A 25675-nucleotide genomic window follows, 5' to 3' on the forward strand; every position below is an offset into this window, starting at 1 on the left:
AAAAAAAAAAAAAAAAAAAAAAAGAAAAGAAAAGGAGAAAATAATTGATATCTTACCAAGTTGTATTGTTTTCTTTTCATGAAAAAATGTTTTCCTATTTTTTATAGAGTTCCTTTGTTTAAAATAAAAGCTATTGATATGTTACTAGCATTAGAATGATTGTCCACAGGCCTGATCCCAGTGCAGTTTGGAAAGATGATACCAGGATCCAGGAGGGATGAAAATTAGAAGTATGTGGAAGGAGATTGGGTTTTTTAAAAGAGAGAACTTAGAGACAGAACCCAAACTTCAGGAAAGGAAGCATTTAGCCTGGCCTGTGGAAGGGAGAGAAGAAAGTCATTTGGAATTCCCTTGCTTACTTACACATCCTAGGGTAGGATGTTTTTAGTTTGTGGTATTTCTACTTTTGGGCTTCCTAAAATTGCCATTTGTTTCTCCCAGGCTTCTCTTCCTTCTCATTTATTATTAGCTTTTCATCCTTTTGAGGCCCTGATACCTTTCCAAAATTGCACCAGGATGAGGTCTGAAAACTTGGACCAATCACTTGTTTACATGAAATAGTTTTTAGGAGTTTAAATTTTTTCCCTATATTCCCACAAAACATTTTGGGGGAAAAAGTGGCAAAAGAGATTAGTATACTTATTTGACTTTTTGGAATTCCATTGCTTCCTAAATATATAATTCCCAAGAATAATTAAGTATATTTCAGTCTACTTAGAAACAACTAGTCAGTCCTGAAACATCCAGATAGTTTATCAAGATTCATGAAACCTATAGGATATAAAGAATTGGGGAACTAATTTCTTATTGGACTTGAAAAAACAACTTAAAAATAGGTAGAATATTTACTATTTGTGGACTGCTATTAGTGGCTTCCTTTAAAATGATTAATTACTGTATGAATAATAACAATGTAAAGGAAATGGGCTTTTCTTTAAATCCTTTTAGAATGTGAGATATGCTTTGCTTATCTGATTTTCTTTAATTTATGTACCAGCCACACCCTCAAATTAACATTTTTTTTGGGCGGGGGTGTTCCTAAGGGGATCAGCCCTTAACCTGGTGCTATCAAACAAATTAACATTTCTATAGAAATAAGTTATATCATGGGCCGGCCTGTGGCTCACTCGGGAGAGTGCAGTGGTGCTGATAACACCAAGGCCACGGGTTCGGATCCCATATAGGGATGGCCAGTTTGCTCACTGGGTGAGCGTGGTGCTGACAACACCAAATCAAGGGTTAAGATCCCCTTACCGGTCATCTTTTAAAAAAAAAAAAAAAGAAAGAAATAAGTTATATCGTATTGCTTTCTTGTAGACTAACCAAGTGCATTCTTTTGTTCAAAGATGGGTGGAACAAGACCCTAAGGAAATTCTGCAGTCTGTCTATGAGTGCATAGAGAAAACGTGTGAGAAACTTGGACAGCTCAATATCGATATTTCCAACATAAAAGGTATTTTTAATAGAATATTTTGCTCACATAGTATGACTCTCAATCAAATTCATTAATTCATTCTTTCAGCTCACAATTGAGGGCCTATGCAGTGCCAGGCATTTCTGTGAGAACTTGAAGATATAACAATGAACAGGAAGATTAAGTCCCTGTTCTCATGGAGCTTTTATTTTGGAGGCAGTGAGACAAACAATAAGAGCACACAAACATAAGCTAGTTTCAGATATTAGTAAGTTCCATGCAAAAAATAAAAACCAGGTAATATGGTGGGGTGTGCCTAAAGGGGCTTACTTTCAATTGGGTGGCAAGGAAAAGCCTCTCTGGGGAGGTGACACTGAATTTGGATGTTATTCTTAGCATCACAGGGAGCCATGAGGTTTTAAGCAAGGCGGCAGGGGATGACTCTCAGTTTAAAGACAACTTCCTGGCTTCTGTGTGGAGTGTGGACACAGGGAGACCAGTGTGGCAGCTGTTGTGGAAGTCCTGAGAGAGGATGGTGGCTTGACCAGCAGTGGTAGCAGTGCTGGAGGTGGGGAGAATGGGCCATGCTGATGGCTTAGCTGTCAGGGTAGTGCGAGAGTAGTGGGGTGAAAGAAAGAGATGGTTCAAAGATAATGCTTGGGTTTTTGCTGCAGCTGCTGGATAGATGGGGATGCCTTTTACTAAGGAGAGAAAGAACTAGAGGAAGGAATGGGTTGAGAGAGGGATGTTTGGAATCCAAACATATCACTTGTAAAATCTCCCTGTAATAATTGCTTTGAGAGTATTAGATTATTACAGATCTCTCTGTGATTTCCTAATAGTTTTTAATAGAATATGTATCCACGTTTGGCTTTTCATCATTCATACAGGGAGGAAAAAAAATAACCCAAGTCACCCAAGATTGATATAATAGCACGCATATAGGGTAGAAGCATAATGTGGTAATTGGATCTCTTTATAACTTAAATGTTTCAAGTTCTCCATTCAAGGGCTGTTTTTTTCTTCCTTATGTAGTCTGACTATAGATGGAGAGAACCATCATTTGGTGAGGGTGCCTTCTTTTGTTTTGTTTTTGATTTTTGGTGGCTGGCTGGTACAGAATCGAACCTGGACCTTGGTGTCATCAACACCATGCTCTAACCAGGTGAGCTAACCAGCCCTGTGGTGGTGCCTTGGTTCACATCATCTTGACTCTGAGACTTACCAGTGCTCCTGAGACTTTCCCCTATTAGTATAAATAAAAACCCACTTAAAGAAAAAAAGACTACACGTAATAGAAACCATTCATTCAGCAAACCCACAGAGTACCAAAGACATAAGTAATCCAGGCAGCTTAAATCCATGTTCAGAATGTAGAGTCCAGTGTGGTTGACCGTGGCTTCCCCATTGTTCTACCTACCGTGCAAGTAAGGTAGTCTGTGATGCATTGGCCTTTTGGACCCACTCGGGTGCCATTCCTTTCTCTCTTGTTTTTATGGTATATGAAGATGACACAAAACTGCTGCCCAAGTGACTTGTCTTCTACTTGTACCAACTGGTCAGTAAGAGTTGAACACATCGCTCTCTTCTCTACACTTCTCTGAGTCTGGCCAGTGTGAAATCCATTCCTGAGCCAAAGTGACCCAACCTTTCCTTCTCTACAACTTCTAACCTGTGGCCGAGGAGCAGAATGGCCTACAAGCTTCGTACCAGGCCAGTTGTGCTAATTTGTTTTTCCCAGATAGTTTGTTGAATTGGCATTGCCAAGGGCCAAGCTTTTGCCTGCCTGCCTTTATAGAACTCTAGATCACAAACTGTTAATGCTGTAAAGGATCTTCAGTCACCTACTCTAGCACCTTTTAGCTGCAAATGAGGGAAATGGACTTATTGCAGGTTAAGGTCATGTAGCTATTTAGTGGCTATGAAAGCAGAGCTCCCCTGACTCCTAGACCAGTGCTCCTTTTCCTGAACCACACTGATGATAATCTCACAAACCACTTCAGTTTTTATTTCCTGTGTGGCAAGTAAATTAGTTTTGCCAGCTGAAGAGCAATGTCATTTATAGTCTTACCTGATAATCATTAACAAAGTTTATTATATCTGGTTGTATTTCTTTCCCGAATTCCTGTCTTGTTGGTTTTAGTTGTCCTCGAAAGTTTGTTGATTTCAGGTCACTATAAACAATGCCTCCAAAGTTAAAATTCCCTCTCCTTCTGAATAGCCCACATCGTAGCCTGAGGCAAGTAAATAGGCAGCTTCTTTCCTTCTTGACTTAAAGAGGCAGGCAGCTCTGTCTGTCACTGGTCTTAAGGAATTACAAAGTATAAAGAATTACCAGATGCTCTCATTTATCATCATCTTTCATGTGACAGAAGCAAAATATGACATAAACTGTTTCAAAGCTGAGAGCATAAAATTTTCAGGGATTAGACCAAAGCAGTTATTTTACTGTTAGGGGAAAGGAAAACCTGACATTCATTCCTCCACTGCCTTGCTGTACCCAACATAGTCACACACAGCACATTTCTATCACCTCTTAGACTCATACTCTCAGGGGCCTTGCAGGGGTCTCAGAAAGGCACCTCATTCTTCCAGCTAAGTTTCCAGCAGTAACCAGTCTTCTCTTTTGAGATTGTTATAACTCGCCTCAAGTACACATCTTCCAGACACTGTTTTCTTAAAAAACTTTATGCCTTCTTCCCACATGGCACTTACAGTGTAGCCAGAGAGCCTTCCTGTGGAGCTCTTACTATTTTTCTCTATGTGTTTTTAGGTTTTTGTTTTTGTTTTTAAATGTGTTTCTATTATAAATTACGATTTTATTTTTTATTTATTTATTTATTTTTTTTTCCATAATCCTATATAAAGATGACCGGTAAGGGGATCTCAACCCTTGGCTTGGTGTTGTCAGCACCACGCTCAGCCAGTGAGCAAACCGGCCATCCCTATATGGGATCCGAACCCATGGCCTTGGTGTTATCAGCACTGCACTCTACCGAGTGAGCCACGGGCCGGATGATTTTATTTTTTAAAAAGGATGCATGTCATCTATAATTCTACCAAGACAACAATTGTTAATGTCCTGGGGTATTTCAAAAGACTTTTTCTAAGTATATTTTCTTAACTATGATTATAACTTTTCACAGACAATTTTAAGCAAAATTTAACCAGAGATTTCTAATGTAGCTTTTAAGTAGTTTAATTTTACTACTGACACTCAGTGTAGAGAAAAATACCTCCTAACAAAGAATATGGAGGTGAGGTATGAACCTGCTAGATGCAAAAGCAGTGTGTTAGGTTTTACATATGCTAATGGTTGTGATATCTGTAACGAAAAGACTGAGGTCAAGAAATAGATGTTTTATGGATGTACTTTTCATGTGCTTCTAAGTAGTACAGATGAACTGGGGTGGAGAATTACAAAACCTGAATGTATTATTCTGAGAAAGAATTAAAATTAGGAACTGTTAAGAATGGCACATGTGCTAGGATTAGCAGTCAGAAAAGTTTTGTTTAAAAAACAGAGGATTTTAGAGTAAAAATGACAAAAAGTTTTATCAGTGAAAAAGTTCAGTGATATTGCATAAGACCTATGTGCCCTGGGGAGAAAGGGGTAATCGAGATGTGTTTGTGGTTGGAAGAGAATCCTGAGAAGCAGTGTCACTGGACTTTGATTGTCTGCAAGAAAAGCAATTTTCCTTGGCAAGAAGGAATCAACTTAAGATAGAGCAGAAAGAGGGAGTGGTCAGGGAGGAATGCATGACCTAAGAATCAGATGGAAATAGTTCTAGATTAGATTGTTTTTTTAATTTTCTGGGGGTGGCTGGCCAGTGCAAGGATCCAAGTTAGATTCTGAATACACGTTGTGGTGAGCCAGTAAAGAAAGGAAGCATGAGGGACATGAATAGCGACTCAAGGATGGTGGCTCAGGGAGCAGCTAGCTTGTTCATGGGAAAATTAATGGTAGTGAGGAAGACTAGGAGATTTGAGTTGACCATGAATTCATTGGGATCCCACAATGTAAAGTTGTCACTCAAAAATGTATCAGTTCACAGAAATCCTCTTTGGCAACCTGCTGCTGAGGTCCCACTGTTATATCCACTGAGCTGCTGGGGAATTCCTTTATGTGTCCTGCTTGACTCAGTCCCATTCTCTGTGACTTTTATTCTACTCTCTCCCCAATAATAACTGTGACAATGGCAGCTGCAGTAGGTAACATTTATTGGATGCTCACTGTGTGCCAGGCATCTGCTTTAATATACATTGACTCAGGGATTCCTCACTCTAACCCTGTAAAGTGGGAACTATTATTCTCTTCCTTTTATAGGAGACAAAACTGAGACCCAGGGTCAAATGCTGCTAGGAAGCAGAGGAATTGGAATTTGAGCCTCAGTTGTCTGACTTCAGAGCCTGAGTTCTATTGAATAGTGCCCCAAACTCTCCATCCTAGTTTTTTGCTTGGCTCTGTTTCTGCAGACAACCTTATCCACTACTTCACAGAGAAAGTTGAGGCTCTGGGGCCTTCATTCTTCTACTTCTTCTTCCTGTGCTTAATATCTGGATCTCCTGCCAACTTTCCTTCATCACATGGGAAGCAATAGCCTTTTGCCCTACTTGGGCCTCCTCTCCCTCCACTTGTACTATTAATCCCATTCCCTCTTGTGCCTACAGTGATTATAACCATGTTCCATTGATTCTCAGCCTCCCCTCCACATTCTCCTTTCTCTTCTTTATTTATCCCTACAAATATTTTTTTGTCTTCTATTTTTAAAAATATACAATCCAGAATCTCTTCCCTTTACCCTATACTTCTATGTTTCTTTGGAGTAGAATCTCAATCATCTTTTCCCCTCTAGAAAAAATATTAGTCAATCTGCATTGGATACATAGCATTAGAGCAAGGGAGATGATGGTCCACCTCAGCTGTGTGCTGATTAGAACATTCCTAGAGTATTGTGTTTAATTCTGGTTATACAATGTGAATGATATGGACAGATAGTTGCATGTTTCTAGGAGTGGTGGTGAAGGGACTTTACACCATGCCATATGGAAGGCAGGGGCAGTTGAAAAAAATTGGATTGTTTAGCCTAGCCAGTGGAAGAGAAGACTTGAGGGACAAAATAGCTGCTTCAAGTTTTTGAAAGACTGGCATATGGAAGGAGGATTAACCTTATTTTATATATATCCAAAGAATATGGCTAAGATTGTAGGTAGCAACTAGAAGGAAAAGGACTTTTGTTTTTAGTACCAAAGATTGTTCAGCCTTGAGAGATGTACTGAATATCTTGTCAAAAATGCTGTCCGGGGCCGGCCCGTGGCTCACTCGGTAGAGTGCGGTGCTGATAACACCAAGGCCGTGGGTTCGGATCCTATATAGGGATGGCCGGTTTGCTCACTGGCTGAGCGTGGTGCTGACAACATCAAGCCAAGGGTTGAGATCCCCTTCCCCCGGTCATCTTTTAAAAAAAAAAAAAAAAAAAAATGCTGTCCGGATGGTCACATGACAGGTGATTTCAGAAGAGATTTGAGGATAAGAAGTGTTGTTGATTGCATGGCCTTTAAAGTCTGTCCTAATCTTAAATTCTGGAAGAGCTGATCTTTTAGCTCGGTGTATTCTACCCAGGAGACACATTAGAATCCCCTAGGGGCTTTTAGGAACCAGTACCAATGCTCAGATCCTACCCCAGGTCAGTTAAATGACCTGGGCTTGGACCTTGGGATGTTTTAAAAGCTTCCCAGTTGATTCTAAAGTACAGCCGAATCTGAGAACCTCTGATTTAGCTGAATCAAGCTGAACTGAATAAGATGTATGTAGTAGTATTTTACTTAAAGCAACTTATTGTAAATATAGCATTTGAGTTGTATATAGGTCAGGATAATGTAAATGCCATTACATATTGTATTTATGCCTAATTCAAACTCTTATGTGTTGTAATATATTATTAAAATGTAGGAATAAGACTGAATTTTTAACCACCTGTAATATAAGTTTGCTGAGCATGAGGGATTTTGTCTGTGGCTATTTTCTTAAAATGCAGGCACGCATACAGACACACACGCATATAGGAAGGGAAATTTCTTGTAGCAATAGAATTGGTAAATAAATGGATGAGGTGATTGTTGGTCTGCTCGGAATAATCAGTTGGGTATTATTATAAATTTGGAAAGTTATTGAATTCCTTAAGGTAACCTGGGAGCATTTCATTGGGATATTGATCTGGGTCCATGTCATTGTGTGCTGGTAGTAAAGCAGGGAGGAGTATGGAAATAAAAAGAAATGCTTGACATTGGGTGTTCACTTTTCCTGGGACCACTCAAAGAAAATCAACTAAATACTGCTACAGATGTTACAAATGTTTTTCTACATTGTTATGGTTAATTGTGCCTATAAAAGAATTTGAGAGCTATCCTCCTGAAGTAGTTTTCTGCTTGTTTAATTTTCTACTCCCCCTCTGTTTAACTTTCTCTTTAAAGCTATTGGTGTGAGCAACCAGAGGGAAACCACTGTAGTCTGGGACAAGTTAACTGGAGAGCCTCTCTACAATGCTGTGGGTAAGCTGTCATGCATGAATGTCAAATGCAAGCTTTCTCCACTTGGACATGTGGTCATACTAAAATATCTTGCTGAAAAGCATGCGGTCATGTTTCCTATAATCTGATGGGATGGGCACAAGAGTCCTCTAAGAAATTAACTGTTGTGTATTTACCATTTTCACATCATATTTCTCCACATACTGAATTAACTCTCCTATGCTCTTTCCTTTTGTTAACTATTCATATTATACAAATGAGGGAATGTTGCCAGAACTGTTTTATAATCCCTGCTGTTTCTGACATCTAAAAGAGATCTCACCTCTTTCTACTCTCAGAAACCAAAATTACAAATGTTCACAGTCATCTGTTTATAAAATACTGTGTACTTGTTCTTTTTATCTAGGTATTTGAATTACTCTTCTGAGGTGATAAGAATAAAATATCAGAATTTTAGCTGCTTCTACAAATTTTGCTATTTCAGCAGGGGTTAAAAAACTCAAAATCTCAAATGTACCACTTTTAGGTATCATATTTTATTAGATTAAAGTGACCATGGGTATATTTTAGCATCATTCTTGGCACATGACAGTTGTTGAGTACTGAATGACATTGCCACTTCCTAGAAGGAAAATTGTGTTCTAAATCTAAAATTACTAAAAAAAGGCTTCATCCTGTCAGAAATAGCAAAGCACAATTTTTTCTCAATAAAATGCTTGGTTGTGAAGTGGGAAATGGAGCTAGAAATTGTCAGAGATGGGATGATTTATAGAGTAAGCTCTTTTTATTTTACTTGACAGTTACTTTAGTATTGATTGTAAGAAAGTGATATTAAAGCAGAAAATATATGAAAAAGGTGGGTTATAAAAGTGGCATAAACTCTTTGGGAATAATCTTTGTAAAAAATATGATATTTGATGTTACTGTATTATGAGAAAGCATTTAGTATGTGTTTTGTATTTGTTCTCATTCTCATGGGCAGTTCATTTTGAATATAAGTAAGGCAGACTATTATAATTTTAATCACTAGTTCTTAGGAGGGTATTCTTTGATAGATCAACATTAGCTGACCTCTTAAACCAGTGAGGATTTTACTTTTTTTCCCCCACTAGTGAAAGTAAAGGCTTACTCAGGGGAACCAGAAAGTTCCTGTTAAATTTTAAACTTTGAATTTTTAAGAATGGAACTTTAGACTTTGAATTTTCATTTTAAAATAATGCAACTAGGTTAGTTGAAGTTATGCTTACAGTGGAGGATTTAAGTAAATATTTTACCAGAAAATATTTCTGTGATGTGCTTATTTATTTATATTCTTCTGCCTGTGTCCCTCTGCACCTCCATCCTTCATTCTGTGTGCTTTGGAGTGTAAATTCAAGTGTACCTATAGGATATGAAAAACTTTTTTTCTATACTGAGCCACATACATGTTTTGAGAACCTCTTATGTGTCTGATGTTATCCAAAGTGTTATAGAGTATACATATTATATTGGCTGATTTTGTAAGCACTTTATAATCTAGTTTTGGAAAGAGACTAACACAATTAGGGAATAGTTGGTAAATTGTATGCTGCTAAGTTGAATAGGAATTAGAGCAAGAACACATCAATATGGATTTTGAATTTTTGACATACCTTTCATAGTAGAGGTTGAACTTCATTTGGGCCTTGAAGCATGTGTTAGATTGCTTTAGGAAAAGGGAGAATTGATAAAAAGTGTGAACAAGCTATGAAGAAAAAATGTGTATATGTATTTTACCAAAGAGTGAAGAGATTGATTGGATTTGAGCTTACATTGACTTATTATGTTTAGTAGAACTAGCAGTGATAATAATCCTCAATAAATGCTAACTGCTATTACTGTGGGATTGTGCTAAATACTTTACCTATATTTTTTAATCTCAGTGACCCTGTGAAGCAGGTTTTACTAGCCTTATTTTATAAATGAGTTATGGAAAAGTTTTATAACTTGTCAAATGTTAATAGCTATAGGTTGAGGTAAAGCCACAGTCTGAACATAAACACTCTCCAACCCCAAAGCCTGTGTTCAAATTTGGATAGGGGTTGGTGAGGGTATAGAGAGCACTGAAAGCCATGAGAGTGTAGGTAGTATACATGTAGTGTAGACTTTATACACTGGGCAGCCTGGGACAAAATGGGTCATTAAGGATAGTTTAGCATCCCACAATGGTCTGCTGAGAACAGCCAGAAAAGCTGGACTAAAAAGAAAAGAAACTCTGGAGGACTGGAAGGCTACCAAGGCAGTGAGGAATTGTGGGATCAAGATCCAGGAGAGAAGAAAAGCCCAGAGAGGTAAGCCTGGCATTTGCTGTTGCTTATCCCTTAGAGATATCTGTAGGTTCTAAAAGGAGGTTTGTTTTTTTGGCAGCTGGCTGATACGGGGATCTGAACCCATGACCTTGGTGTTACAAGGCTGTGTTCTAATCAACTGATCCAACTGGCCAGCCCTTGAAAGGAGTATCTGAGAGGCTAAGCAAAACATCTACAGGTTCTTGAAGATAAGGAGGCAGGAGCTGCCAAGAGTAGGGATGACTATTGGCAAAATCCCAGACTTTAGATTGTGAAGGGCCAAATCCTAGAAGTAAGGTAAACTGGAAATTGGTATATATCTTCATAGGAATTGAAGTCCAGATTCAAATAATCTTGAACCCTGATTGGATTAAGATGACCTGAGATAGCTAATGCTACTAGCCTAACTTATTTTCAGAAACAAAAGTAAACCCTTCTAGAGGAAGACAAATATCATTTAGAGCCTCAAATTATCTCTAGAATTTTTCATATGAAATATCTAGTTTTCTATCAAAAATAACCATTCTTACAAAACAAAATATGACTGAAAACCAACAGAAACAAGTGATATAAGAAAAAGACTCAGGAAATCCAGATATTAGAGTTATTAGACTTTAAAATAACCATGGTTGACACATTCAAGGAATTAATTGACAATCTTAGCAAACAATTGGAAATTAATTTAAAAATAGAAATTCTAGAACAGTATTAAGAACTCAATTGATGGGTTTTACATCAGAGTAGACATAGGTGAAGACAAATTAGTAAACCAGAATTGAGATCAGAAGTAAATATCCACACTGAAGCGCAGAGAAACAAGAGTTTAGAAAATAGGGAAAAGTATCTAAGAGAAATATGGTGTAAGGTGAGAAGTCTAACGTTTGTAATTGGAGTTCCAGAAGGAAAGGTAAGAGAATGGGGCAGAAATAATATATGACAGATAATGGTGGAAAGTTTTTCAAAACTGATTAAAGGTATCAGGCTGCAATTTCAAGAAGCACTGTGATCCCCAGGCAAGATACACAGGAAACAATGCATAAACATTTGCTGCTATCTGAAGGTAGAAAAACTTTCAGTAGCCAGAGGAACACTTCAAGAGAGCAACACTAAGCACTAAGACTTTCAGCTGATTTCTCAATGGAAACAAAGCAGGTCAGAATGTAATGGAATTAAATCTTTAAAGTACCAAAAGAAAATAACTTTCACCTAGAGTTTTATATCCAGTGAAAATATTCTTAAGAAATGAAGGTGAAGGTGAAATAAATAGAAAGGCAAATACAAACAGAGAGAAATCATTACAAGTAAACCCTCATTGTGTTAGTTCATTTGAGTGGCTATAACAAAATACCTTAGACTGGGTAATTTATAAACAAGAGGAATGTATTGTTTACAGTGTTGGAGGCTGGGAAGTCCAAGATGAAGGTGCAAGCAGATTTGGTGTCTGGCAAGAGCCTGTTCCTCATAAACAGCGCCTTCTATGTGTCCTGTGATGGAAGGAGCAAGGGAGCTCCCTCGAGCTTCTTTTTTAAGGACACTAATCCCATTCGTGAGGGTGGCACCCTCATGACGTAATCACTTCCCGGAGACTCCACCTCTTAGTACTATCACACTGGGTATTAGGTCCCAACATGAATTTTGGGAGGACCTCAACATTCAGACCATAGCAGTCACTAAAGGAAAAACTTAGTGTTTTTTGGGCAGAAGGAAAATGTTCTTAGATGGAAATTTGGCAATGCAAGAAGGAATGCAGAGCCTTAAAAAGGGTAAAAATGTAGGTCAATCTAAATGAATTTTGACTGGATAAAACAATAATGGGGACTAATCAGTTACTCAGATGGTTAGAGCATGGTGTTATTACACCAAGGCCAATGGTTCAGATCCCCAAACAGGTTAGCTGCCAAAAAATAAAAATAAATATATATTAAGACTTAAAATATATGGTTACAAGGGCCAGCCCGTGGCTCACTTGGGAGAGTGTGGTGCTGATAACACCAAGGCCACGGGTTTGGATCCCTATGTAGGGATGGCCGGTTAGCTCACTTGGGAGAGCGTGGTGCTGACAACACCAAGTCAAGGGTTAAGATCCATCCCCTTACCGGTCATCTTTTTTTATTTAAAGAAAAAAAAGACGAAGAAAAAAATATATATATGGTTACAGTAGTACATGAAAGGAACTTGGGGTAAATGAGGTTAAAGTGTTTTGAGATCCTTGCATTACCATGGATGTGTGTTGTAAGCAATACAAGAAGAGTAAAATAATATATAATTAACAAGCTTATAAAGGGGGGGAAATGGAATGATTTTTAAAAAGAAGGCAAGAAAGGAAAGAAAAAGGAAGATGAAACAGAAAGTAAGGACAAATACAAAGCATTTAAATCTAAATATATAAGTGGCTATATTAAAAAGGATGAGATTATTCTCTGTAGTAAAATCTAGCAAAGGAGTCAATTGAAACTGCTAGTGAGTTGCCAAGGTTAGTGCAATGAGAGAGAAAAGGCAAATTGGCAAGACTTCTCAGCAGAAGGATACAGGCTGTATGTTTGTACATTGCACAGGGCATAAAGATAAGGGAAAAATAAAAAAGGACCGCAAGGTGTTCAGCATGAGAGAACAGAAGGAAATTAAGTAATATTCAAGGGGTGCCAACCTGGGAGAAAAAATGACTTTCTGTTTTGGATGAAGTGGGTATTGGACTTGTGATCGAAGCTAATTTCTGGACAATTAGAAATTAGACTTTTCAAAATGTAGACTTGAAAGTTGGCAAACATAGACGTGATAATCTCACATCACAGACGAATTTACTATAGGAATGAATGCAAAATGAACTCAACAAAAGGTTCTGTGATGGCCTCTAGGCATATAGTGACAAACTAGGCGGGAAAAGCTAAGGATAGGAATTTGGAAGCTAGAAGGAGAAAGGAGTATAGAAAAAGAAGAGAGAGGAGTAATTAGCTAGGAAGAGAAACCACTAAGTAATGACAGGGGTAGATTCTACCTCCAATTTTATTTCATCCAGGAAAACAATAAGGGTTCATATCTTCAGTTGAGAATATCAACATAATATTACATCTTCAGCAACTTTATCCTCAGACAACACCAGGTGGGATGGATGGAAACAGAATCAGATTTTCACATATTTTTGTCTTTGAGCTTCTTTGGCTTTGTTTTTGTATCACAGTCTGTGTGTTTTATACTTTTTTTCTCTCTCTCTTAGTTTAGGCTGCTATAACAAAAATACCATAGACTGAGTAGCTTATACAGCAATGGAGGCTGGAAGTCCAAGATCAAGGTGGAAAGCAGAGAGAAAGAAAGCAAGGTCTTTCCTGTCTTTATAAGGGCACTAATCCCATTCATGAGGGCTCCACCTCCCAAATGCTCTGCCTCCTAATACCATCGTGTTAGGTATTAGGATTTTAACATGAATTTGGGGGAGACACAAACGTTCAGTTCAAGCACTCTCTTTGTATATTTTCTTCCTTCCTTGTCTCTTTTTCTTGAGAATCTCTGTCTCTCTAGACCTGTCCTTTTCTTCTTCATTTTTCAGCCTTTACTTACTAAACTATATAACTGATGAGTAATATTTACTATAAACAAGAAAATGAGAGGAGCAGCTCCCTTTCATGGAGCCACCTTTTTTTATGGCTCGGAGCAACTTGATAAGGTATAAGCTCACTCACCCCAGTACAGTAACAGAGAAATCAAGATAGGAGAATTTCAGGATACTATTGGTGAGTATAGCATAGGCTTGTTGAAGAAGCTGAAGACTGAGAAAAACTGTTGTTACCTTCAATAAAGGTGTGTTTCTTAAGGATAGCCTTGCTGGGTACAATATTCTTGGCTGGCACTTTCTTTCTTTTAGTATTATTTAAGTATATCATCCCATTTTCTTCTGGCCTGTAGAGTTTCTGTTGAGAAGTTCGCTGTTAGTCTGATAGGGGCTCTCTTATAGGTAATTTGATACTTTTTTCTTGCTTCTTTTAAGAGTCTCTGTCTTTGAGCTTTGCCAGTTTGACTATAATGTGTTTTGGAGAGGATTTGAGGGTTGAATCTGTTTGGGGATCTTTGAGCCTCCTTGCATCTGAAGGTCTGTGTCTCTCCCTACCTGGGAAGTTTTCCATTATTATTTTGTTGAATAGGTTTTTCATGCCTTTTCCTTTCTTCTCCCCTTATGGAACAACCATGATTCAAATGTTAGTGCACTTTAGGTTGTCTGCTAGGACTCTTAGATTTTCTTCATTTTTTAAAATTCTTTTTTTCTTTTTTTGGTTCACCTGGGTTATTTCAAGAAGACTGTCTTCAAAATCAGAAATTCTTTTTTCTGCTTTGTCTGGCCTGCTGCTTAAGCTTTCAGTTGTGTTTTTTATTTCATTGAGTGAATCTTTCAGTTCCATGAGTTCTGCTATATTTTTTAAGGCATTAATCTCTTTGTAAATTTCCTCCTTCATATCCTAGATTTTTTTTTCTTCTTTAATTATTTTTGCTTAGTCCATTTTTGTTGCTTGTAACAAATACCTGAAACTGGGTGATTTATAAAGAAAAGCGAAATTTATTGCTCACAGTTTCTGAAGCTGGGAAGTCCAAAGTCCATCTGGTGGTGGTGACAGTAACTCAGGGGTCTCACATTGCAATGTGGTGGAAGCATAGAGAGAGAGAAAGACAGACTCTCCTCTTCTTTTAAAGCCCTTGAAACCATGCCCCTGACCATCATTTTTAAACCATTCACTACTGCATGGTCCTACAATCCAATCACCTCTTCAAGGCTCCACCTTTCAATTACCATAATAGGATTTTCCACCCTCTTAACAATCACAGTGGGGGCTAAGTTTCTAATACATAAACTTGGGAGACAATTCAAGCTTCATTGAGTTTTGGGGGGACATAATTCAATCCACTGCAATTGTGTTGTCTGAGTCTTCTCATATCTCAGTGAGTTTCCTTAAGATTGTTGCTCAGAGTTCCTTTTCAGTCATTTCAAGGGTTTCCTGCTCTGTAGGGTCTGGTATTTGAAAACGACTGCATTCTTTTGTTGGTGTTATATTTTCTTGGATTTTTGTATTTCTAGTATCTGTACGTTGATGTCTGGTCACCTGGTAGGTCAGTTGCTTCTTCTGTTACGCTGAAGAGCGGTTTGAGGAGAGAGACATCCTCTTCTTTTTCCAGTCTCCACTAGTGACATTCCTTGTGTCAATACAGTTAAGTGTCTGGCAGGTCACCTGCATGGTGGCTGTAGCTCCTGCTATGGTGTCAAGCCACTTTTGTGGCAGGCGTGGCTATGGCGGTGGCTGTGGTGGGCCACCCTCATGGAAGTGGTCTTTTCATCAGGTTCCCTGTCTGCTTCTGGAAGAGGAGGCTGCCCTTGGCTACTGCCTAGGTTCCCCAGCTGTGCTCTTCTGCTTGCCTGCTTCTGGGCAGAGAGGGCTGCTGCCCTCGGCTCCTGCCTAGGTTCCCTGGGCATGCTCTGCTGCTTGCCTGCTTTCAGGCAGAGGGCAACTCTGGTTAGTTTAAACAAAGAGAAACTGACTTAGATTTCAACTTTGAAGTGTCCAATCTTTAATAGTTTTTAAAATTCCATTTAAGACTGTGAATTTGTTGTGGCTATTCCTTATCATAGGGGTTTAATTCCGGGTTCAGACTCTGGGTTCAAATCTTGACCTTTCTACTTCCTACCATTCTGCTCCTCTTTCCTTGACGGTTGAAATGGGGAAATTAAAAGTATGGACCTCATAGGCTAGAGGTGAAGATCAATGACTTAATACGTGTAGGGTACTTAGAATAGTGCCTGGCAGACTGTAAGACTTCAATAAGTATTTGTCGTGGCCACTGTTCTGAATTGGCTGATAGCCTTTTTATTATTTATTAATTAATTTTTTTTTGGTGGCTGGTTTGAGCTTGATAACCCTTTTAATCCAGGAATGCCAGATGAAATGACTGGTTTATACAGGACAGGTTTTCCTAAGGGAAATGCAGAGCCTACCTGGGGTCACCCACACTCAGGTCAGTCATTAACATTTTGGCATTTATACACCTAAGAGCTGAAATAGATTTCAGCCTCCACCTTTTGGCATGAGAATATGTGAGAGGAAGTAGGTTTTAATTTAACCCCCCCCCCGCCCCCCACTCTCTGGTCTTCTCTTGGCCCCACCTGTTTCTGAAAATGTCATCAGGTGAGGGGCAGTAGTAAATATAGTCTCTTTTCCCTTGCAAACAACCTCTTACCTAGCTTAATTAATAACTTTTGGCAAATAGTAAAACATAGTAATTAAATCTGTTTTACTATTAGTATCTCTCTTGTGCCACTTTGCATAGCTGTCAGCAGTGCTTGGTTAGGATGTGTTCTATAACCTGGAGCCTCACTTTCATTGCACTTTTTTTTTATTGAATCAAAATTGATGATACATATTTTGGGGATTCAACATTGAGATATTGTTGCTCAAATCAATATTACTAGCATATGTATTGTTACAAATCATAATTATTCTTTATGCCCCTTGTCCAATCCCTCCCCAACCCCCTCTCCCTCCCCTCTCTAAATACCCTGGATTTCTTCTCTCCTTCTGGAAGAATAATGGTTACTCTGTTGATTTGTTGCCTAGTTGTTCTGTCCAATGCTGAGAGGTATGATCAGGTCCCCCAATATTATCATAGAGCAGATGCTTCTTCTGTCACTGAAATGGGCTTTGTGGAGAGAGACATCCTCTTCTTTTCTTTATCTCAGCTGGTGACTCTCCTTGTGTCAGTGCACTGCAGTGGCTGGTGGACTATCTACATGGTGGTTGTGGCAGCCGTGGTTATTGTGGTGGGCTACCCACATGGAGGTGATGTTTTTGGCGTGCTCCTTGGTGCTGGTGGTGTGCTTGGTTATGGGGGGGGGTCTGGTCCTCGGCTCCATTCCCCAGGCAGAGCCCTGAGGTGCTGGCAGTGTGACTGGATGTGGGAGTGGGGTCTAGTCCCCTTCTCAATGCCTCGGGTCTCCTGGTGGGTACCGGAGATGCTGACATGGTGTGCCTGGTTGTGGAAGGGGGGGTCCGGTCCCCTTCTTCATGCCTAGGGTCCCCAGGCAGGCCCCAAGGTGCTGGCACAGTGTGCCTGGATGTGGGAGTGGGGTCAGATCCCCAGCTCCAAGCCTCTGGTTCACAGTCAGGTCCCAAGGCACTGGTGGTGTGCCTGGGCCGGAACTAATTTGTCGTCCTTTGCTTACTTCTAAAATGGGGGAACTTCCTGTGCAAACCAGTACTTGAGCTGTGTGGTTGAGCTAAATTGCTACTTTGCTGCAGTTTCCCTAGGGAAGGCTTTTTGTGCAGCTCAGGGTGTAATGGTTGACCTTATAGGTACTTTCAGCTCTACAGAGACCCAGTGGATCTGTGTTCTGCAGAATCTCTGATCTGGGCTTGAATTTTTTCATCAAACTGCACCCCATGTAATTCTGCATTCCTGACCAGTCTCCCCTGAGTGGTCCTACGCTGATTGGGGGCCAGATTGGCTATCCTTGCTGTGTCCCAGAGTTCTCCTGATGGGCCCATCTCCCCTACTGCCTGTGCTCAAACACTTCCCATAGGATGGGCCCTGCGCTGGCCCCTTGCGATGACTCTCTGGCTTCTGAATTGGCTCCCTTTTTTCAGTTGTTCTGGCTCCTCATGCCTACACGGGTCCATGGGAACCCCATTAGCGGTCTTGCTGTCCTGGGGGCCACCAAGGCCCTCTTCTCCCCTGCTGTGCCTCCAAGTAACTCCATCTGAAGGGCACAGCTGTGACTTCTGCTGGCTTCTGCTCCATGCACTCAGCAGCTCCAGCCTTAAAGCGACTGTTGCCCAAAACCCTCAGAGCAGTTTTTTCTTTCTCGCATCGTGGTTTCTCCCACTTTCGTGAACTTTGTTCGTCTCTTCTCCTCTTCACCTGAGCTCCAGCGGCCCCAGCTTGGCTGATGTTACATTTTTATAGTCATAAATTCGTTGATTGGTGGGAGAGAGTGACGCTGGGGACCGTCTATCCTGCCATCTTGATCGGAACTCTCATTACACTATTTTTTTTGGCAGCTGGCCAGTATGGGGATCTGAACCCTTGACCTTGGAGTTTTCAGTACCACAGTTAACCAACTGAGCCAACTGGCCAGTCCCTTCATCTCACTTCCTATCAGGCCAGAAGCTCTTCATGACAAACCATCTCAGAGGAGATTTATTATTTGCCTTTGTTTCTAGTCAGCTGGAAATAATTTAGATGATCTCTAGTAAGTTTTTCAGTTTTTATTTTGTTCCTTAGATGCTTTTTCCTTCTGTTGTTAAGACTAACCAAAAATTATGCAAATTTCTGAGGTTTTATTATTCTAAATGTTCTAAAAATAATTTCTTCTTCTGTACTGTTACTACATCACTAACCCTGGTCCGTGGGGATTGAGGCAACTGCATTTCTCTTCACTCTTAATGCTTTTTTTCCCCCAGAACTAAATCTGCCAGACATATTGGATGCAACTTTATGTAATAAAAATTATTTTCAGATCATTCAAGTTGTTTTTTTACATATTTGTTTGATGGTCTGGGCCATTTAATTCCAATTTAGTTGGTTTAGATAAGGGTCATGCCTTCCAGAAGCAGGCTATATAGTGTTCTGGACTCCCTAGGGTCTATTTCCCTTCTATTTTTTTTCCTAATTACTTTGGAAGTTAGCAATTCTCTATTCCCTCTAGCCATGCTGTTCCTTTCTGTGGAGCTGGCCTTTTACCTCTGGCCAACCCTACCAGGAAAGTGCTTTCTTGGGGCCATGCCTTGCTAAACCAGCCCTTTCATGTCTTACTGTAGATAGCAACAAGAGAGACTGTAGCATGCTCCCTAGCATTCCTGTCTAACATCCCCCATTCCCTAGGGATGTGCTCCCTTGGTACATCAGGCATTATTCCAGTTCAGTGGTTGAGTGAGCATTTGATGACCAATTGAGCTGCTTATCTAATTAGGATGCATGTATGTTGCTAGGTAGGGAAGAGTCATCCTGAACAAGAAGTGGGTGTTTACCTGGTTTTCGTCCAAATGAAAATACTATTGAAGCAGAGACTCATCCTGGACTTCCTTTGGCCTCCTTCGACTCCATATCTTTTCCTTTTCTTTTTCTACACTCAAATGTGTAGAAAATGTTCATTCCAATGAACTTGCCTAAGTGATCTACCGTTTTGGAAGTGGTCAAGAAGAGTACGTAGACCTTGAATCTGGCCATCTCTAGCATGAATTGCCATTATTTCTTCTAATGCTCCAGCTGCTCCAGTTTTTCCTGGCCCTTCAGTTCCAGTTGCCGTTGTTCCCTCTGGCTTTTCAGTTCCAGCTGCTGGTACTTCCTCAGGTATTGGTGCTCTGGCTTTTGTTTACTTCCTAGCCTTCCAACTCAGACATGTTGGGGAAGATTGACTGCTGCTGCTGGATCTGGATCTGTCACTTTTGATTGTTCTCAGAAATTACCTATAGAAGGGGCTTAGTCTTCCAGCCTGGTGTCCTCTCTTTGGCTTTTAGTCTCTTATTCTGCAAATCTAATTATGCCATCTTAGCTTCTTTAATGAGTTTTCTAATTTTTTTGTTCTTAATTTAATTAATTTTGAGCATTTGTGAATCGCTTGGTAGTGTACCAATCACTGACATTTTCCTCTTTGGCAGTTTTACTAATTCATTCCATGTACTCTAATTGCCTTTAAGTCTTTGGCCATAAAAACAAAGTAAATATCATGACAGCCTTCTGTGATCATGGAACAATTGAAACAGAAGGACTTTAGAGACCATCTAGTCCAGCCTCCTTATTTTATATTTAGGTAATCCAGGCAAGAAAGGTAAAATGATCTGCCTAAGTCACATAGCTTGTTGGTGGCAAAGCCAAACCATAGAACTTTGGTCTCCTGATTTCACATCCAGTGTTTAGATTTGTTGTAGTGAGGATTTAACTGTGTGGATGCTACTGTTGTCAGTCATAAGTGTAAGCTTTCAAGTAAGGAATAAAGAGCCCAGTTACCTAAGTTGTTCTTGTCAAGGAACAATAGAGTCACAGAGCCATTGGGACTCAGGCAGCTACCTGATTGTCAGTTTTTTAGTTTTGTTTTTATATAAATGTTTGGAACACACCTAGTATCCTAAAGAACATGGCCTAGGAAAGAAGTTCTTGGGTTTTAGTATTATGCTGAATAACTTGGGATACTTTTAACAAAAGTGCAGAGGCTCAGGCCTTACCTAGACCTGCAATCAGAATCCTGCAAGGTAGGGCATGGAGTTGTTATTTCAAAGTTTTCCAGGTGGTTCTGGTATGCTTTCTAGGTAAGAACCACTGCTGTGGAGTCTAGCAGTATTTCTCAAAGTAGGGCACTTATTTAAAAGGCGGGTTTCTGGGCCCATTCCAGGACCTACTATCCCAGAATTTCTGGGGATAGGGTCCATTGTTAAGCTTCCTAGTGAATGTATGCCCATTAAAATAAGAAAAAACACTGGTCTACAAGGTTTTAAGTGATTCAACAAAAAGCCTAGAGAAGTGGCTTTCAAATATATTTGTTTGTGTTGCTTGGTAAAAAAATGTTTTACATCATGATTCAGCAAGCCCAGATAACTAAAACAAAAGTTTTACAGATCAATATTTATCTTACCAAGTGCATGGACTCTGATATTTTCCATTCTAATCCATTCTATTTCATTTTTTAAAGTAGGTAATCAAAACTCACTAAATTGATTTTTAAACTCCTATCTCACTGTAGTTTGAAACACTGAGGATTGAGATATGCTTGTGAATTCTGCCTATCACAGATTTAAAACACTTCTTTCTAATTCTACTTTTTCCTATTACTCCTGTTAAGCCAATATATCATCTGTTAGGTTGCTTGCCTGGAAGGAAGGTCCATTTTTATCACAGTCATACAAAACTGCCACTGGGTAAGAAGTAGACTGCCCATGTTCCCTGGACATGGGAGACCTCGCCACCTCCATGTTGATGTTTCCAATAAGTGAAGTTTAAAAAAAGGGGGGGGGGAATTATTTTGCTCATGGAACCAGTGATCCAACAGTATAGCTTACTTTAGCTGCTATTTGATTCTGGACTCAGACAATATCACCTAGCTCCCCCTCAAGTCTGTCTTTTCTGGGGTAGCTCCAGATGTGGCAGGGTCAGTTCTGCCTTCATGAAGGCAGCAAGTCTAAGCCACACACTGCCGAGCTTTGCTGAGAAGAGGGACTCCTGGAGACTGAGCACAAATCTCAATTGAGCTTTATGACCACAGGCTGTCCAGAACCAATCACTGGGCTCTAGCCCCAATAGTGGCACTGGGGGTAGGGTCAAATCTCAGGCAAACCACATAGGTTAGAAAGAGAAAGGGCTAATTTCCCAAAGAGAATTTGAGATAGTGCTCCCGGATGCAGGAGAGTAGTTGCTGGGCAGCAAATGCACATGGTCTTCTACAGGCCACTGATGTTCACGGTCTTCCTCTTTTTCCGATTTTCGTGGTTGTGATGAGTCTTTTCTTGCTGCTTTTCACACCTGTGGAAACCAGTATCATGTCCTGAAGTTCTCAATTTAAATCTCATGGGAAGTAGCCACTGTCAAAATCAAGCACAGGGCCCTGAAGGGAAATGACAGTGTAAGTAATTAGAAAAAATTGATTAAAATTCACAACAGGAAAGAACTGGTTTTAAAGTGAAGAGAACAGAATAATATAGTCAAGAGTGAACCAAACTAGACAATAACTGCCTGCATTGAAGCATGTAGTGGGCAAGCTTGTGTAATCCTCCCTGGAATCCTTTATGGGCCTGAGTTTTTTCATGAGGCATCTGAGCACGGGTAGTGTCCTAGATATCGAGTGACCGCTAGTACAGTAAAAGTTATAAAAGTTAAGTACAAAACTTAAATCTGACAAATAAAGGTTGCTTTATGTGCTATTTAATGCTTTTTCCTTTTCAAGCCCTCTGTCATGAAGCAAAACAATTACTTTCTACTAGGGGATCAGAAAGTGGAAAATAGCTATTTAGTGGAGATAATGTTGATCCGTTAAAATGGAGATTTTTTTCTTACAATACAGCGTGAAGAAAGAATGATGACTTTAAAAAAAATTTCACAACGCTTCTAGGTCTAGCATATTTTGAAAGATTTTAACATAATTAAAGCACTTTATACATGAGAGACTGAATCAATTGTTCAGTAACAGGATCACGTTCTCTACTTTGTCACAAATTGCCCACAAGTTTTCTAAGATACACACTTCGTTCATGGTACAGTGATCCTAGGCAGTGCATTTTGCACTGTCAGCTAGCCTGCCTAGCTTTTAGATCTTCCCTGTACTCAGGTACAAAGGTACTTCAAAAAGTTTGTGGAAAATTGAATTAAAAGATAACACAGGGGCTGGCTGGTTAGCTCGGTTGGTTAGTGTGGTGCTGATAACACCAAGGTCCAGGGTTTGATCCCTGTACCAGCCAGCAGCCAAAAAAAAAAAAAAAAAAAAAAAAAAAATCCTGCCATGAACTTTTTCAAGACCCCTCATATACTTAGAAAATCTATATTTCAAACACTTTTTGGTAGGTTTTTTTCTGTAAAAAGAATACAAAATAAGCATCCTAAGGTTTGTACTGTTCTCCTAACTTGGTCTGTAATTTTGCATAAAAACTTTAAATTCTCCCTTATATTAACAATATGCCCATTCATCTCTAATTTTCTAATTTCTATCTGTTGAAACCTATAGCATTTTAATTGCTTATGGAAACTAACCAGTCTCCTATCCTTGACAGTGATTTCATTATTTTTTTATTTTTTAATGAAGTTTTTTTATATATATTATTATATTTTGGTCTATAGTGTGGCTTGATCTAAGAACCCAGTCTACCGTTGAGATTCTTAGTAAAAGAATTCCAGGAAACAATAACTTTGTCAAGGTAAGAGATCTCTTCAAAAGTATACTATAAGAATATTTGTTTTTTTAAAAAAAAGTTTGCAGGTCTCCCAGAAAGACTATCTAGGCCTTACATGTGACGGCACAGTAGTTATTTGATACAATTTATAGAATATTTCCCTATTTCCCGCAGATACTTGTGGCCAACTCAAGTCTTTACCTTCCTGTCTTTCTTGCCCTGTGATGGATTGGAACAATAATACCCCAACGTAGACAGGCTGGAGGAGATTAAAATGTGTCCCAGTGGCTTAAGCCATACTCTCCAAGGGGTGTTTTCTGTAACTCAACCATGCTTTCCAAATCCATCCCTATTGTTTCCTACTGCCCTTCAGAAAAAGTTCTGAGTGCCTTTGAGTTTTTAGGCACCTGGATTCAGGGAGAGAGAGAAAGTAGAAGACACTCTACCCTTTTATCTACCCTCTTTCACTTTCTTTATATGAAGAAGGCTAATAAAAATTGCCTAATTTTCAGTCCTTATATAGATCTCTCTTCAGATAAATGAAGAGAGAAAGAATTTTTGAAATAGGCAAGGCATTTTTCTTAGTAAGGTCAAGGCCAAGTTCTAGTATGCAAAAGGAAATTCCCTCTCTCCTGTTTCTCTCTCTCTTTCTTTCTGTTTATCCCCTTTTCATTTTTCAGTGGGACATTTATGGCATTTTCTTTTGGTCCTTGGTTCTGGAACTAGTGTTCAAATCCCATTAATTGCAGCAATCTAACAAACCGTTTCGTGCTCCCCCTCCCACCCAGATAACTTCAGGCTTGTCCTAAATAAACCCTTACCCATTTCCTATTTTGTTTTCTTTGTCACCCTGCCTAACCCTCACCTCACCTCTATTTGCACTTTGCTTCAAGGGTTGCATGTTTTTGTCTCCAGTGCCACTTCAGGCAACTTTTTACACTTTCTACCTATATCGTGACAATAAGATACTATGAACTACCTCACTGTTGGCTTGTGGGATCTTTCTGAGTCATCTTGTGCGATGACCCTTGGTCCTTCAAATCAAATAATATTTCCATAAATATTTCCTTCCATTATTTTTGAGCATTGATTCTTTTCTTTTTCTAGGAAAGCTAGAAAACCTTAACTTATAGGTTGCATTAAAATGTCAGATCCTTTGGTTTGAGTTTTCTTAGGAAACATACTCAGATGAGATAAGAAAGAAGGTATCACTTTCTGTAGTTAGGTGATAAATGAGAATAGAGATCAGGGGAGAGGAAAGAGTTGCATTACTGTTGTGTATGTATTTTCTTAACTGCTTAACTTTAATTAGCTTTTATAAATAAATTTGTTATTTCATGTACTAACATAAGAGTTCGACCTGACCCATTCTCAGGGAAGATGGATAAGTCCATATGTGTTTTTTTTTTTTTACTCTTTAACCTTTATTCAGTCCACATTCCCTCTGCTCAAATGTATTTGCTGAATTTAGGCAACTACTTTTTTTACATAGAGCCACTCTGTTACTTTAATCTGGCATGTCTTTGAGCTCTGTTTTAGTCTTCACTAATTTTATATGACTTCTGTTATTTGAATATACGTGTGTATGTACACAAAAATATATTATTGTTATTAAGTCTTATGTGTTTGAAAACAAAATTTTTGGTTACGGTCATTACTTTGTAATTTGATATACTCTCTGATTTTCAGTAGTTTAGATAGCACTTACCTGGAATATAAAATAAATAGCAGAGTTTTGTACTAGGTTCTACATATGAGCATAATACTAATTTATTGAAAAAGTTAACATCTACTTTGTCACTCTCTAATTATAGGACACTGGGTTATTTAATTTTCTCTTCACCTTGCTACATGGATGCTCTTTGAACTGCAAATATATTGCCCTGATTTTTGTTTATGAACACACTTTCCTGCGCCATGAGATAGGGAAAGCATTTTCATTCATAATACCATGGGACTGACTTTAGGGACATTGAATGTTTTGTGATTTGTTTAGTTCTTTGGTTTGCTTTAAACTGTTAAAACTTTAATTTGCTGACTTCATAACTGTTTTAGTCCAAGACAGGCCTTCCACTTAGCACTTACTTCAGTGCATTGAAACTTCGTTGGCTCCTTGACAATGTGAGAAAAGTTCAAAAGGCTGTTGAAGAAAATAGAGCTCTTTTTGGGACCATTGATTCATGGCTTATTTGGGTATGTTTAAATACACTGAATGTATGGAGAATTTTTTTCAGGAATTTTTTTAGACTGCCTTGCCTCCTGTTTTTACTAACAGTTTAAACTTTTTAGTTAGCAGCATTGTTAAGAAAAACCACTCAAGAAACAGCAGAACATTACGGTCTCCATTTGAAAGGCATTTTTGCCTACTTCCTCTGTATTTTTCCTTGCCTTATTTCAGTGAAAATAGAGGATAATTACCAAAACTATATCTCATATCTGCTACCTTTAGGATAAGTAATTTAGGTAGCCTTTCTCTCTTGCCTATCCCATACTTTTTTTTCCCACTAGCCATTTCTTAGAAGACATAACTGTTTAACATGATAAAACATCAAGGCTACATTTATCATTTCCTTTCA

At 39.0% G+C, this 25675-nt stretch overlaps 1 protein-coding gene across 1 annotated transcript in view; it reads left to right on the forward strand.

Moving 5' to 3' along the window:
• GK (glycerol kinase) overlaps positions 1 to 25675 on the forward strand; it is a 73466-nt gene that overhangs the window by 12468 nt on the left and 35323 nt on the right. The window contains exons 3-6 of the mRNA XM_008572602.1: positions 1347 to 1453; positions 7889 to 7966; positions 23047 to 23123; positions 25155 to 25292. Coding sequence (XP_008570824.1) covers positions 1347 to 1453; positions 7889 to 7966; positions 23047 to 23123; positions 25155 to 25292 — 400 coding nt within the window. The remainder of the gene's footprint in view (positions 1 to 1346; positions 1454 to 7888; positions 7967 to 23046; positions 23124 to 25154; positions 25293 to 25675) is intronic.

This window comes from Galeopterus variegatus, unplaced genomic scaffold (genome assembly GCF_000696425.1).
Source record: "Galeopterus variegatus unplaced genomic scaffold, G_variegatus-3.0.2 Scaffold809, whole genome shotgun sequence".
In the NCBI taxonomy this organism is placed as follows: domain Eukaryota; kingdom Metazoa; phylum Chordata; class Mammalia; order Dermoptera; family Cynocephalidae; genus Galeopterus; species Galeopterus variegatus.